Raw genomic sequence first — 13208 nt, forward strand, 5'->3', positions numbered from 1 at the left:
GGGTTAGTGTGGGCTTTGGCAAGTATCTCAATAAATATGCAGAACTGTACAGGGTGTTCAGAAGTCTGAGAACACCCACGAGGAGAAATATCAGGTTGGGGATTTCTTGGCAGGCATACAGGTGTGAGATAAATGAGCCCAAATGTGACATTCAAGTCACTGCTGTTGCAGGCTGACTTGAAACTTGCCATGCCCCTTCAGGCAGGTGGTTCTTGGGGGTTCCAGAAAGCCAGCAGCCGTGTGGCCTGGCAGGCTCGCTGGGGTGATGCCTGTCCTGCTTTTATTTCTGCAAAATGGACGTGGCAGCACCTCCAGGCAGCAGAAGCCGACAAAGGGTGCTCTCAGGTCTGGGCCGAGGGGAGAATGTACCTGGATTCTCATGTAGTGTAGAGGAGGGACTGGCATTTTTGTATAATGTGAGCAAGAGTATGCAATTAGGGAAGAGCAGAGACCAGGCTGTCTTTAGAGGCTCTGTGTGTTCTCAGAACAGCAGAAGTGGATGAGGCCACAGGCTCAGAAAGTCCCCTGGGACAGTAGCTCTGGGGGTCCCCAGCCAGCACAGTCGGGTGAGAACAGTAACAAGTCAGTTGTATGGAGGCTTCCCCCAAAGACCTCATTTGGATGCCAAGGAAACCCCATCATGGTAACGTGAAGTTGACAGAAATAAGGAAGGGAGGGTTTATTTCGACTTACAGTTTGAGGGCCCAGTCCATAGTGGCAGAGAAACCTTGAAGCAGGACCAAGAGGACCTGTTTAATACTAATTATAAATGCTCGGTTGATAGCTCAGGCTTGTTACTAGCTAACTCTTACACTTAAATTAACCCATATTTCTTATCTATGCTTTGCCACGTGGCTTGGTACCTTTTCTCAGTACGGCGTGCACATCTGTGTCTGCTCGCCACTCCAGACTCCGCCCTCCTTCCTCCCAGAGTCCTCCTGGTCTGGCTTTCCTGCCTGACCTTATCCTACCCAGCTATTGTCCAGTCAGCTACTTTATTAAACCAATCACAGCGACATACATTCACTCAGTGTAAAGGACTATTCCACATGCCCAGTTCGCTTAATCTTTATATAACGCCATGGGATGGTGCTGCCCCTATCTAGGGTGGTCTCCGCTCCTTGTTAGCCCAATCTAGAAGGCCCTCGGATGTGCCCAGAGGTTTGTCTCCGTGGTGATGCCAGATCCCGTGAGGCTGAAAGTTAGGGTTGGCCTTGCAGGGCTCCACCTGATGGCGTGCAAGTGGGATCAAGGGTCTGATTTCAGCCTGGACCAATGGAGCCCAGGGCAGGATGGAGAAGCAGAGGCCCAAGCTGTGGTCTGTCCCTATGGGCATCGCTTTCTCACCAAAGTGTTAACGACTCCCGGGCCGTCGTACATGGCCGATCTGTGCCATCCTGAACTTACTGCCCTGCTCTCCTTTCCTGTTTTATTTTTTTTAAAGCCAGGGACGGAGGTAGCCCAAGCTAGCCTTGAACTCCGTGTGTAGCTGAGAATAACTTTGAACTCCTGACCCTTCTGCCCCACTTCCTAAATGCTTCGATCCCAGGAGCGTATCCCCACGCGTGTCCTCTTCTTTCATGTTCTGCTCATCCCGTGTCCTCTGTCCCCTCAGTACCCCGCGGAGATCAGGAAGTACGAGTACGACCCAAACTTCGCCATCCGTGGGCTCCATTACGACGTCCAGCGGGTGAGTCTGATCTCCTGATTTTCTGCCGTTTCACGGTGTTGGAAGCAAAGAGCTGCTTAATAAAACCCCTAGCACTTTCCATGGTAGATGGGTCGGACTGCAGTTCTTCAGGGCTGCGGGATGAAATTATTCAAATATATTTGGTAGAGCCAATCGGGAGAGGGAGGCGTTAGGAAGGCGCGCACCTCAGGCGCCGGTGGGGAGAGCGGGTTAACGCTGGTGGTGGTGGGGGGCAGCCAGCCGCCATACCTTATTCCCTTTTCTTTTCCCATTTGCCATTTCCTTAAAACGCACCTCAGTTAATAAGCAAGGCTTTTAGAAACCATGCATGCAGTGTTTCTCAACCTATGAGTCCCGACCCCTTTGGGGGTTGAACAACCCTTTCCCAGGGGTCACCTAAGACCACAGGAAAACACAGATATTTACATTACAGCTCATAACAGTAGCAAAATTACAGTTATGAAGCAACAACGAAAATAAATTCATGGTTGGGGGCCACCACAACATGAAGAACTGTATTAAAGGTTGAGAACCCTCCTAATGCTCGTGTTAGGGAAACGCAATATTGATGGGATTTATAATGACCCTTGTTCTGTTTATCTTGTATGCAAATTGTTGTTCACACGTGTGCACATGTTTCTGTCTTTAAAGGCAGTGTTGATGAAGATCGATGCTTTTCATTACATCCAGATGGGAACCGTCTACAGGTAAGAGGAAGTGGCCTCTCATTCCCAGGTGTAACCCAGGGGCTTTGCATTGCAGGCTCCGTTCACCGACCAGGGACGAGGGAAGTGGCCACGTGTGACTTGTTCAGGAATACACGCCGAGGCCTGGCTCGTGCAGGCACTGAGGGTTTCTCTGTAGGGATGCCCTCAGGAGCCGAGGGTGGGTGAGAAGCCACACGGGTGTGGGTGATGGAGTATCTCATTCTGTGACGATTAGGGAACCCGATATTGACTCTTTTTCTTCTTTTTTAGAACTCATAGAAGCACTTTGTTTAGGTAGAAGAAATCTCTGACTTAAAATGAAGGGTTTTGGCTGTCGATGTTTTCTTATTGGGGAGGGGTTCTGGGAGTGGTCGGCCTGGTTTTAGTGTGTCTTATTCCATGCTATAGTTTAGACTGTTGTCTCATAAACTCTGTCGGAGTAAAGCAGGCCTGCAGGTAGACTCGAGCACCAGCAAAGGCGCCAGGGCCAGCAGCCCTGTCCCCCTCCACCCCAGCACTGTAGGCTCTTCAGAACTGTGTTGTCCTTCAGTGTGTGTCTGTATACATGCTTGTGCACAGAATTCCTAGACAGCGTGGTCATGTTTGTGGATTTGTTAGGTATGGACACTGCCCTGCTGTGGCAGGTGAGGGTTTGACTTTTGGGCACTGTGCCCATCTGCTCCAGTCATGGTCTCCTGCCCCCATTAGACGTTGTAACAGTAGTCTTCCTTGTGTGGATTCATAGGCAGAAACGTGTACCTCGATTTCCTTCCTTGTTCAGGGTTTGCTTTTTTTCCCTTAAACGTAGTAACTTTGAGCCTATCCTGGTACTCGCTCTGTAGCTGAGTCTGGCCTTGAACTCACAGAGACCTACCTGACTCTGCCTCCCGAGTGCTGGGAGTAAAGGCGTGTGCCTGGTTTATTTGCTTCACTTTTGACCCAGATACCTCTGCTTTTTCAAGATGTCATGTGCCAAACACGGTTATTTTCCAATAATTAAAATGCTTTTTTTTTTTCTTGTTTAAAAAATGGACTCTGCCCTCTTGTCTTCTCCAGTGTGGCTGCTTGTCTCGGGACAGGCTTTGTGAGGGCACAACTCTGTGGAGTTGGTTCCAGGGATCAGACCCAGATCAGTCGTCCCAGAAGCCACCAGTGTTCTGAAACTCCTCACCAGATGGTCCCTTTTGTCCCCACATCTCTATGTCCTTCCTGGCCTCACGCACAGCGTCCCTTCTCTCCTGGCCCTCACGGGCGTTCCCCAGTGCTGTTCACCTGAGTGCTCAACAACCTCCGTCTCGGACCCTGAGGGCTGACTGTGCTTGTAGACTGAAGCTGAAGTCTTTAATTCAACTACCATCTCTCGGCTGCGTCTACACAGGTTCTTAAGTGCCTGGATTTGTTAAGAGTCTTAGTCGCAAGTGACTGAAAACCAGCACAGGTGTGCTACTGTGTTCTCAACGCAGCCGCGGGTCTGGAGAGTGGAGGAGCTTCCTGTCCTTCACACAAGGTGGGCCCTGTGCCTGCTGTGACGTCAGGTGATGGGAGTGGGTGAACTGGGTGAAAACAGCAGGTCTCTGCTCCGCTTTCCCCAGGACGGTGTGGCCCAGCCTCAAGCTCCTCTCCCTACTTCTTGGCTTCCCATTCCTGCCTGCATCTACGGCCCGCTGCCTGTGCTGTTTCCCCCTCCCAGCCTGAAGTGGTCCTGCTCTTTCCTTGCTCCTTCCCAGGTCCTTCCCATCCCGTCTTGACCCCCACCCACCCACTCCTGTTAACCCTTTTGTTTGTGTGTCCCCGGCCATTGTGTAAGGGTCAGACATCAGGGCTCAGCAGGGGGAACCAGGTGAGGTGTTTAAGAAGGGACACTCAGGTGTAAGTTCCAGCAAACTCTCTGCCACCAGAGCAGAGTGAGCCTCCAGGGTGCGGTGTCATGTGCCTGTCTTGGGGGTCACACTGACTTCCCCTCGTGAACCCCAGCTCTGCTGCCCCGCGTCATGGGTCTCAGCAAGGCTCTGGGAGCCTTGGTGTCTCTGTAAACTGGCCAGCTCCAGCCTGGTTGTGTGTGCAGTGTGAGGCTGGTTGTGAAGAGGAAGTGTGTTGAAATGCAGCAGGACAGGCAGGCAAACGCGCCGCACCTAGGTCCCTCAACCAGGTGAGAACCATGTGGGAAGAAAGCAGCGGCTCCAGTCTTCCTCAGTTCTGAACTCTGCCACAGGTTACACCCTTGGGTGTGTGTGTGTGTGTGTGTGTGTGTGTGTGTGTGTGTGTGTGTGAGAGAGAGAGAGAGAGAGAGAGAGAGAGAGAGAGAGAGAGAGAGAGAGAGAGAGAGAGAGAAAGAGAGAGAAAGAGACCCTCACCTCATTGGATCCCCTCCTGATTTTGCTTGCTCTGTGTGTGTGTGTGTGTGTGACTGACCCTCACCCCATCGAATCCCCTGTGTGTCTCACTGACCCTCACCTCCATAGATTCCCCCCATGATTTTGCTTGCTGGGGTTTGTGTGTGTGTGTGCATGTGTGTGTAACCGACCTTCACCTCATCGAATCCCCTCTTGGTTTTGCTGCTTTCTTTCCTTGTGTGGTTCTGTCGTGGCTGTTCTCCAAGGTCAGTCTAGAATGAGCTGGTTTGTTCCAAGGTCTTATCTGATTGCTGGAGCACAGCACGTTTTGTTTTGTTTTTGTTCTCAAAGTTGTGATGGGTCAGTCAGGCAAAATGTCAGCTGTCAGCGAGTGCGCTCCGTGCGTTTAGCCCTAATGTGGAGACTGGAAGACATCACACGTCAAAGCACAGACTGCACCGCACACCTCTTAAGGTCGGGTTGCTTTGCACCTCATCAGCCTGTTGGCACTTCTGCTGATTGACTTGCTCCTGTGGAAGGCAGCGAGGCCCTCTGTGGTTTCCTAATTACCGGTTCTGATTCTCAAGTGCTCAACCCTGGAGAAGGGCGGAAGAGCAGCCTTCTGAGATGGGCAGCTCTGGGTGAGTGGGTGACGTTTCCCCCGGATATGCAGGAACCGGACTGATTCGCAAGTTCCAGGTCAGGCAGAGAGTGGATGTGCGCAGAGGGGAGCGGGCGCTCCGCGTCACCTGGCGCTCCTCTCACTGAGCTCCTGCTGCAGGGCGTGCCTGTAATCCACTCAGCCTCTTGCATGACTTTTTCCACCTCAGCACTCAGTGTTGGGGAAGAAGAATGAGTTAGAGACAGAAACAAGCTTTCTCTGCTCAGATGTGTGAAAAATTGCCCCCTGAAGCAAGTCCTTGCTTGGGAAGCGTGGCATCGCTGTGGGTTGAAAGCCATGGAGATCGGATTTAACCCTGATGCGATGCTTTCGATAATGGGAGGGAGGCATGTAACCATTCCTGCGGGAAGAGCAGTAACTCCTAGGACAGGTGACAGGTAGCTGGGTGCCCAGGTGAAATCCTGCTCGGCGTGTTGGAGATGTCATGTAGGGTTAGTTATTGCTGTAAATCTGGCTCTTGTTTCCGACAGAAGCCTGGCAGTAGCATCCCGTCTGCTGCTCGTAGCTGCTGCTGTGTCCTGTGTCATATTTTGCCTCCAGCAGGTCTCCTGCCATAGTGGAGAAACCCCATCAGTGTGCGGAAGTCAGACGTTGCTCTCTCCAGTCGAGCCCTGTAACGACACCACCTGTGTTTGTTTCAGAGGCCTCAGCGTTGTCCCCGATGAGGAAGTCATCGACATGTATGAGGGATCCCATGTGCCCTTGGAGCAGATGAGTGACTTTTACGGAAAGGTGAGGACAGCCGCCGGGTTGTCAGAAGCAGCCGCCTTTCCCCTTTGATCGGCAGTTTTACGGCTGGAGAAACATCTTAGGGAGGAAGGACTTAGCTAGGCTTCTGGATTCGGAGGTCACTGCTCTGATGCTCCCAGGTCTGCAGTGAGGCAGAGCATCGTTAAGAAGGGTGGGGTGGAGGAAAGGGGGAAGCAGAAAGAGGGAGAAAGGTGGGGTTTGGGGGCTGAGCTACATCTGCTTCCTACAGCTGGGCCCTGCTTCTTACTAGTCAGTCAGCTGTGAGCTGGTCAAGAGATTACCCTGCGGATGAAGTTAACAGCCTCTGACCCAATTGCTTCTCAATAGCACCACCTAGAAAGAGCCAAATCTTAAGCACAGGTGCTTTGGGGAGCGGGGCACTTGTAGCTAAAGAAACTTAATGTTTGGGCTTGCCTAGCATGTGTGTGATCAATGGGACCCTGAGCTGGGGTCTGGAGAGAGTGTAGATGAGAGAGAGGGAGAGGGAGAGAGGGAGAGAGGGAGAGAGGGAGAGAGAGAGAGAGGGAGGGGAGAGAGGGAGAGAGAGAGAGAAAGAGAGAGAGAGAGAGAGAGAGAGAGAGAGAGAGAGAGAGAGAGAGAGAGAGAGACTGTTGGCTCTTGACGATCCCCTCTGGTGGAGGCTTTTTTTGTCTTCTCAGTCCCCATATCCCTGCAAGCGTGGCTCCACGTTTTGGTGTGAGTCCCTAGAGGTTGCCTAAGGAGCCGGCGTGGCTGTCCTGAGACAGGCTGAAGCTTTCTGAGACTGAGGTCTGCTCAGCTGCCTTTGCTGGGCATGATCCAGGCTTTTCTCACCTCCTGGGAGGGAAGAGAAGGGAGAACAGAAGGGAAGGAGGGAGGGAGGGAGAATCACCTCTGGAGGCCCAGGAACAAGGGAGCACTTTAGGTGCTCACCGTTGAAGCTCCCCATGTGCAGGGGGAGCCAAGTGTGGATCGCTGGGACCCCCTGGCCTCCGGGCAGCCTCTCGCTGCTTGTCACCACGTGAGATGGTTCTGCATCGCTCAGCCTGACTTCCGCCCGCAGAGTTCTCACGGGAACACCATGAAGCAGTTCATGGATATCTTCTCACTGCCCGAGATGACCCTGCTGTCGTGTGTGAACGAGCACTTCCTGAAGAACAACATTGACTACGAGCCCGTGCACCTGTACAAAGATGTCAAGGTGAAGGCAGAGGGCGGGAGTTCAGGGCAGTGGCTCTGTGTCTTCCTGGATCAGGCCAGCTGCGTCCGGGTGGGGAGTTCGGGTGGTACTTCTCTGGGGTCACCAGTATCTGTGATTGACAGTGTTCGTCATAAAGGGTCAGGGCTGCTTCAGAATAACCAGGACAGCATGGTCTAACACAGACGGTGCCTGCCAGGACCTGGACTTTGAATCCCCTGAGCCTGTCTCCTCTTCAGTGCCCCGTGCTTCAGCTGTGAGGCTGCCATCACCCAGAGGGAGCTCTTTTAAAATCTTTTCCAATGCCAGATCATCATTGCACACCTTTAGGGGATACACTGTGTCCCATGAGAATGTCCGGGGGGTGAGGAGAGCTGGAGGACTGGTTAACAGAGCACCTTTTTCTCATATCCACAAAGGCTCCACATGACTCACTGAGGCCCGCAGAAGCTGTTTCAGAATCCCACTGGAGGGCAACAGACAGATACAAACACTCAGATTCATATGTACATGTTCTATAAGCTTGTGCTCATAGTTACATGTTTATAGAACTCTATGTATTAATCTGTGTCAGTTTCTCAGTAACTAAAAATACGTTCATATATTATTTGACAGATAATAATAGAGTACTTTTACATTTTTAAAATATAGTTTTCTTTAAAACATTTTATTTATTTACTTTTATTATATTTCAGTTTCTTAGTAAATGAACATTTTGGTACCTGCCTGTCAAGATTATTCGGGGTCTGAGTGACATACATAAAGCAGCACGATAACTTGCACATAGTAATGTTCCAAACATTATTAATTTCATGGAAATGTGATTATTAAAAATATATACATGTGTGCACATGTGTGTGTTTGTGTGTATATGTTGTGTTCTGAAACAATAATTCCATTTCATTTATCTACTATGTGTTCGTATAGCCACAATTTTTTGGGCTATAAGGATCTCACTATGTAGCCCTGGCTGTCCTGGAGCTTGCTGTGCAGGCCATGCTGGCCTTGAACCCGCAGAGAACTGCTTGCGCCTGCATCCTGGGTTCTGGGGTTACAGGCTCGCATCGCTGTACCTGCCATAGCCACACTTTCTTTTATTTTTTTCATATAATATATTCCTATCATGGTTTCCCTTCCCCAATGCCTTCCAATATCTCTCCCACCTCCCCGCTCACCCAGCGCCTCCTTTTTTTTCTATCTCTAGAGGCAAACAGATCACAACAGCAAAACAGAATAGACAATAAAAACAAAGAAAAAAATGCAAGTAACACATGCACACAACTGAAATCCATATAAACACAATAATTGACAAACAAAAAAAACCATCTTTGATTGTCCTGATCTCTGGGTTTTAAAGTTGAAGGATGCATTGTAGTTTCTCAGCAGAATTGGGCTAAGTTTAAATGCTTAGCTTTTTTTTTAACTCTCCTTTTGAGCATACAGACATGTTCTATTTCAGACTAATTTGTAATAGAGGAACAATGTTATGTGAAGGCTGAGTTTTACTGCAAGGATTCCTACCACCAATAGCAAACGCCTGTGTAGAGTTTCTGATGTTCTAGGCTCTGATTGGAGTGTTTTGCATTAGCTCATTACGTCTTTGTGTTTGGTACCCGGAGGTGTTTCTATTATCATCGGTGCCTCCGAGAACTTGAGTGTCTTGTCCAAGGCCACGCAGCTAGTTAACTGCAGGGCCTAGGTTTTTAACCCAGGCAGTTTAGCGTGCATTGACCCATCGTCTTCCGTGTTGTGTGGAATCAGAACAGGCTTAGGCTGCAGGTGGCTGAGATTCAGAATGTCGCGCAGAGTGGCCCACTCTGACCGAAGCGCGCTAACACTATAAGGCATACACCCCTGCTCATGAAGCCAGAACGTTCCCTGGGCCCTTCAGGAGTCTACAAAGGGCCTGCTGCATGGTCCCCACCCCTCAAGCGGAACCCTTCAGTGACACCTGGCAAGGCCATGCCGGCACAGCCCTGAGCCTACAATGGATTTTTTTGTCTTCCCGTTTCTTGTGTTTGCCAGTTAGACCTGCTGCTGCCCGGTGGCAGTGACGGGGCAGCTTCTTGCCCTACTGGTGGCATCCAGAGAGGATGTCCTGCCTTAGAACTGTTTGCACGTAGAGTTGCAGGCCAGGGGCCCCTTCCTGCAGAGGCTGTCTGCTGCCGATCTGTTCGCCATCCTGCATGTAAACGACTCTTTGTCACGTGGGACTTCATTCAGAATTACACAAATGACCTCTTTAAAGAGAGGCTTTTTGAACTTGCATTGGCAGCAGCCCCTGCCACCGTGGGAACACAGCTTTCCCTAAAGTGCCACCCGGGCTCAATGGGCTGGTGTTGAGATGCGTAGCACGTGGGGCGGCAGGCTCCTAAGACGGAGGTGAGGGCTGACGCTGCCCCACCGGGGCCCACTCGAGCTCCCCTTTCACTGATGACGAATCTGCCTTTGACAGGACTCCATACGGGATGTCCACATCAAGGGGATCATGTACCGGGCCATCGAAGCGGACATTGGTATGTACTCAGTGGGGTTAGCTGCACTGCTGTATGGGCTTTTAAACTTCACGCCCTAGGGGCTGGACAGGGACCACAGGCGTCTCCTGGGTGTTGTCTAAGGACTCTGATTCTGGAAGTGAAGGTGTCTCCTCTCTGTTCTAGAGCTTGGTGTCTGCCAGCCTTATTCTAAGAGAGGTGATGGCCGCTGTGCCACATTATCCTGTTTCAGTGTGTGTGTGTGTGTGTGTGTGTGTGTGTGTGTGCGCACGCACATGCGCACACAGTCTTTGTTTCCCAAACATCTGGTACTCACATCCCTCACTCAACCTGCCTTGAGACATCCTTGAGATTCCCCACTGTGCCTAGGACACTGCTTAGCCCAGGCACCCACCCTGTAAGCGCCTCCAGAGCGCCTGATTTCATCCTGACCGCGCAAACTTCTCCCCCATCCTTAGAGAAGTACATCTGTTACGCCGAGCAGACCCGTGCAGTGCTGGCTAAGTTGGCTGACCATGGCAAGAAGATGTTCCTCATCACCAACAGCCCCAGCAGCTTCGTGTAAGTTCAGTCCCCTCGCCAGCCGCTGGCTCATGGCTCAGACGCCATCCATCTTCGCAGCTGGGAAGGAGTAGTTTGCAAGACATTTAAAAAGTTCATCCCTTTGGTGTCAGCTCACCTGGCTGCCTTGTTCCAGAGACAAAGGGATGCGGTACATCGTGGGGAAGGACTGGCGGGACCTCTTCGATGTGGTCATAGTTCAGGCCGAGAAACCCAACTTCTTCAACGATAAGAGGAGGTAAGGCCCGTCTGTCGGGGGGCTTGATGGTATTCTGTGAATAAGGGAAGAACGTGCTTTAGTGAAATACAGTTATAAGATCCCAAGCATCCGAGGCACAGCTCTGATTTGTAACCTTTGGGAAGAGTGGGCAGGCACTGACAGCATTCTCAACTCAGCGTGGGTTGCTGTGGTCATGGGGGTCAGGCTTTAAGAAACTGATAGACTACGATGGGCAACAAGGATTAATACCACCCAGCCAAGTAGGTCTTTGGCTCCAGATGCCTTGTGATGTGTAAGAGAGCACTACCAATGCCAGACTGCCTGGTGGCGCCTCTTGAAATAAAGCTAATTGGTGCATCTAAAATTGCAGCTGGATTTTGCAGACTTCTCTGCTATCCAGGAAAAGGTTCAACCATGTCTTATGTAATATCTCTCCCCTTACCCCCTGCCCTGCCTCCGGAGTCTTGCGAGGTAACGAGGAGGAGTTGGGAACAGCACAAGAGTGCTAAAATGTCATTTATCCTGGGGACAGATAGGTGGCCCCTACTTCTAGAGACCCACATTGTTGAGGATTCTTGTGGTAGCATTCTAAGAATAGTTTCTGTCTAAGGCACTAGTTTGGGAAGGTTTGCATGGCCTTTCCTGGTCTGTAGCTGGTGACCAGCAGCATTTGCTGTGGTGGGTCCAAGCACCCTAATGTGGTACCTGAAATTAGTGCAGCAAGTGTACACTCCTTGGGGGCTGCTCAGTTTCACAGTGGCTCCCGGAAGAAGAGGCAAGCCCCAAAGCCAAGCAGAGAGAATGAGAATGCAGGCCAGAATCTTGAGTGGATCAGAAGCGGCACGCTCACCATGTTGCTTCAGGGCCCTCACACAGGATTCCTGGGAAAGCTGGGCCTCCCTTCACCCAGGGGGATCCACAGTGGCAGGGGAGAGGGGGGTCAGGGCCCCGGCTCTTCCTGGGAGGGACTCACGGCCCAGCACCTTCTTCCCCTTGTTCTGGATGTCTGCAGTAACAGCTGAAACATTCCCGTTCCTTCCGTTATTTATAGAAGCCCAACCGTTGAGGATGACTCGTTCATTCAGAATATCCATGTGAGGAAATGTTAAGCAGCCACTAAAGATGACGGATTTGGCGAGGATAAGCAGCCAGCTTGCTGTCTTACTGCTAGTGTGTTTAGGAGTATGATGTCACACGAGAGATTGCTCACAGGATTAAAGAAAAGACATATAAATAAAAGTGCACAAAGATCTTCATGTTCCTTAGAAAAGGGAAATTTGGTTTCGATACCTACAGGAAGTTTCTATTTCTGTGACTGGGGAAACAGTTGCCCCAAAAGGACCCTGAGTCCCATGGGCTTGCCCTCGGGGTGAGGGACGGGGCCAGCCACACTCCCAGTCCCATCATAGCTAGTGCCCCTGCCCTCTGCCTGGCGTCTGACCCAGGGTGGCAGCGGTGTCCCTGCAGTCTTCCCCCAAGAAGCAGATGCTCTCTGCCCTGCCAGATGTCCTAGGGAAACCTGGCTAAAAGGGCTTGTGCTTGCCAAGGGTGGTTGGCCCTAGGATTATTTTCTTCTTCATTTTTTCCTTATTCTTCATCACCTACTTGTGGGTAGTGGGTCCGTGGTGGGGTCTGCATAGTGTGGGATGGGGTGCCCTGGTTCAGGGGGTGCAGTGAGGTTCGGGGTCCAAGAGCTGCTTCATGTTCTCCATGAGTCCCTGGTTAGCATTCCGTGGAGTGGACAGCCTTTGCTGTTGCCACGTGTTCTAGTAATGCTTCCCTTTTCTGTTGTTAGACCTTTCCGGAAGGTGAATGAGAAAGGTGTCTTACTCTGGGATAAAATCCACAAGCTCCAGAAAGGCCAGATCTACAAGCAGGTATCTGCGCCTTCCCCGGCTCCTTTTGGCTGCTTTGCTTTGTGTCTGCGCGCACAGGGCCGCCCATACTGAGCCTGTCCAGGCGCTTGGCACGGTCCATCCCTTGACCGGCTGCTTATAATTAAATGGTAAAACTTAGACCAGAGTCAATGCAGTTCCGTGTACTGGTATTCACACTAACTCAAAGTTGACCGTTTTAAAAAATATTATTTAAAGCATTACCCTCTATAAAATGTAAAGTGTCGGCAGTAAACCTCGGAGAGCTCTCTCTGAGGGCCATTAATCTTGGTGTATTATTCATCCGACATTCCTTGTGTGGTTTTAAACCCTCTGACATCATCCTGTAAGGCTGTCAGGAGGCTGGGCTGTGCTGACCATCATTTTTATGTTGTGGGAATTGTTTTTCTTTACTCAACATTCTTGGTGGGTTTGTAACAGCCTGCTAGATTTACCATTGAGTGTACTCTCCAGGCCTTGAAAAACGAGTTTTAATTCAGGCAATTTTACTTCTCATAACTCAGAAGATTTGCTTGTGGCTGATAGAACGCCCCGGGAGAGCGCCTACGGAGCGGTGACGCCGCCAGTGCTCACCGGCAGAAGGAATCAACTGAGGTTGTCACAACAGAATTAAAAGTCGCTTGTGCGGAATGATGGTCCCAGCATGCTTGGGTAGCGTCAAGATCATTGCAAAGACGCTTATGTAGCCTGAAATGTTG

General features: G+C 50.9%; 1 protein-coding gene across 1 annotated transcript in view; it reads left to right on the forward strand.

Moving 5' to 3' along the window:
* Positions 1–13208, forward strand: part of Nt5dc3 (5'-nucleotidase domain containing 3) — a 49954-nt gene that overhangs the window by 27223 nt on the left and 9523 nt on the right. Inside the window, exons 3-10 of the mRNA XM_038314943.1 lie at positions 1616–1690; positions 2342–2397; positions 6054–6144; positions 7205–7342; positions 9795–9855; positions 10293–10395; positions 10532–10633; positions 12411–12492. Coding sequence (XP_038170871.1) covers positions 1616–1690; positions 2342–2397; positions 6054–6144; positions 7205–7342; positions 9795–9855; positions 10293–10395; positions 10532–10633; positions 12411–12492 — 708 coding nt within the window. The remainder of the gene's footprint in view (positions 1–1615; positions 1691–2341; positions 2398–6053; positions 6145–7204; positions 7343–9794; positions 9856–10292; positions 10396–10531; positions 10634–12410; positions 12493–13208) is intronic.

The sequence above is a fragment of the Arvicola amphibius genome, chromosome 17 (assembly GCF_903992535.2).
Source record: "Arvicola amphibius chromosome 17, mArvAmp1.2, whole genome shotgun sequence".
Classification (NCBI taxonomy): Eukaryota; Metazoa; Chordata; class Mammalia; order Rodentia; family Cricetidae; genus Arvicola; species Arvicola amphibius.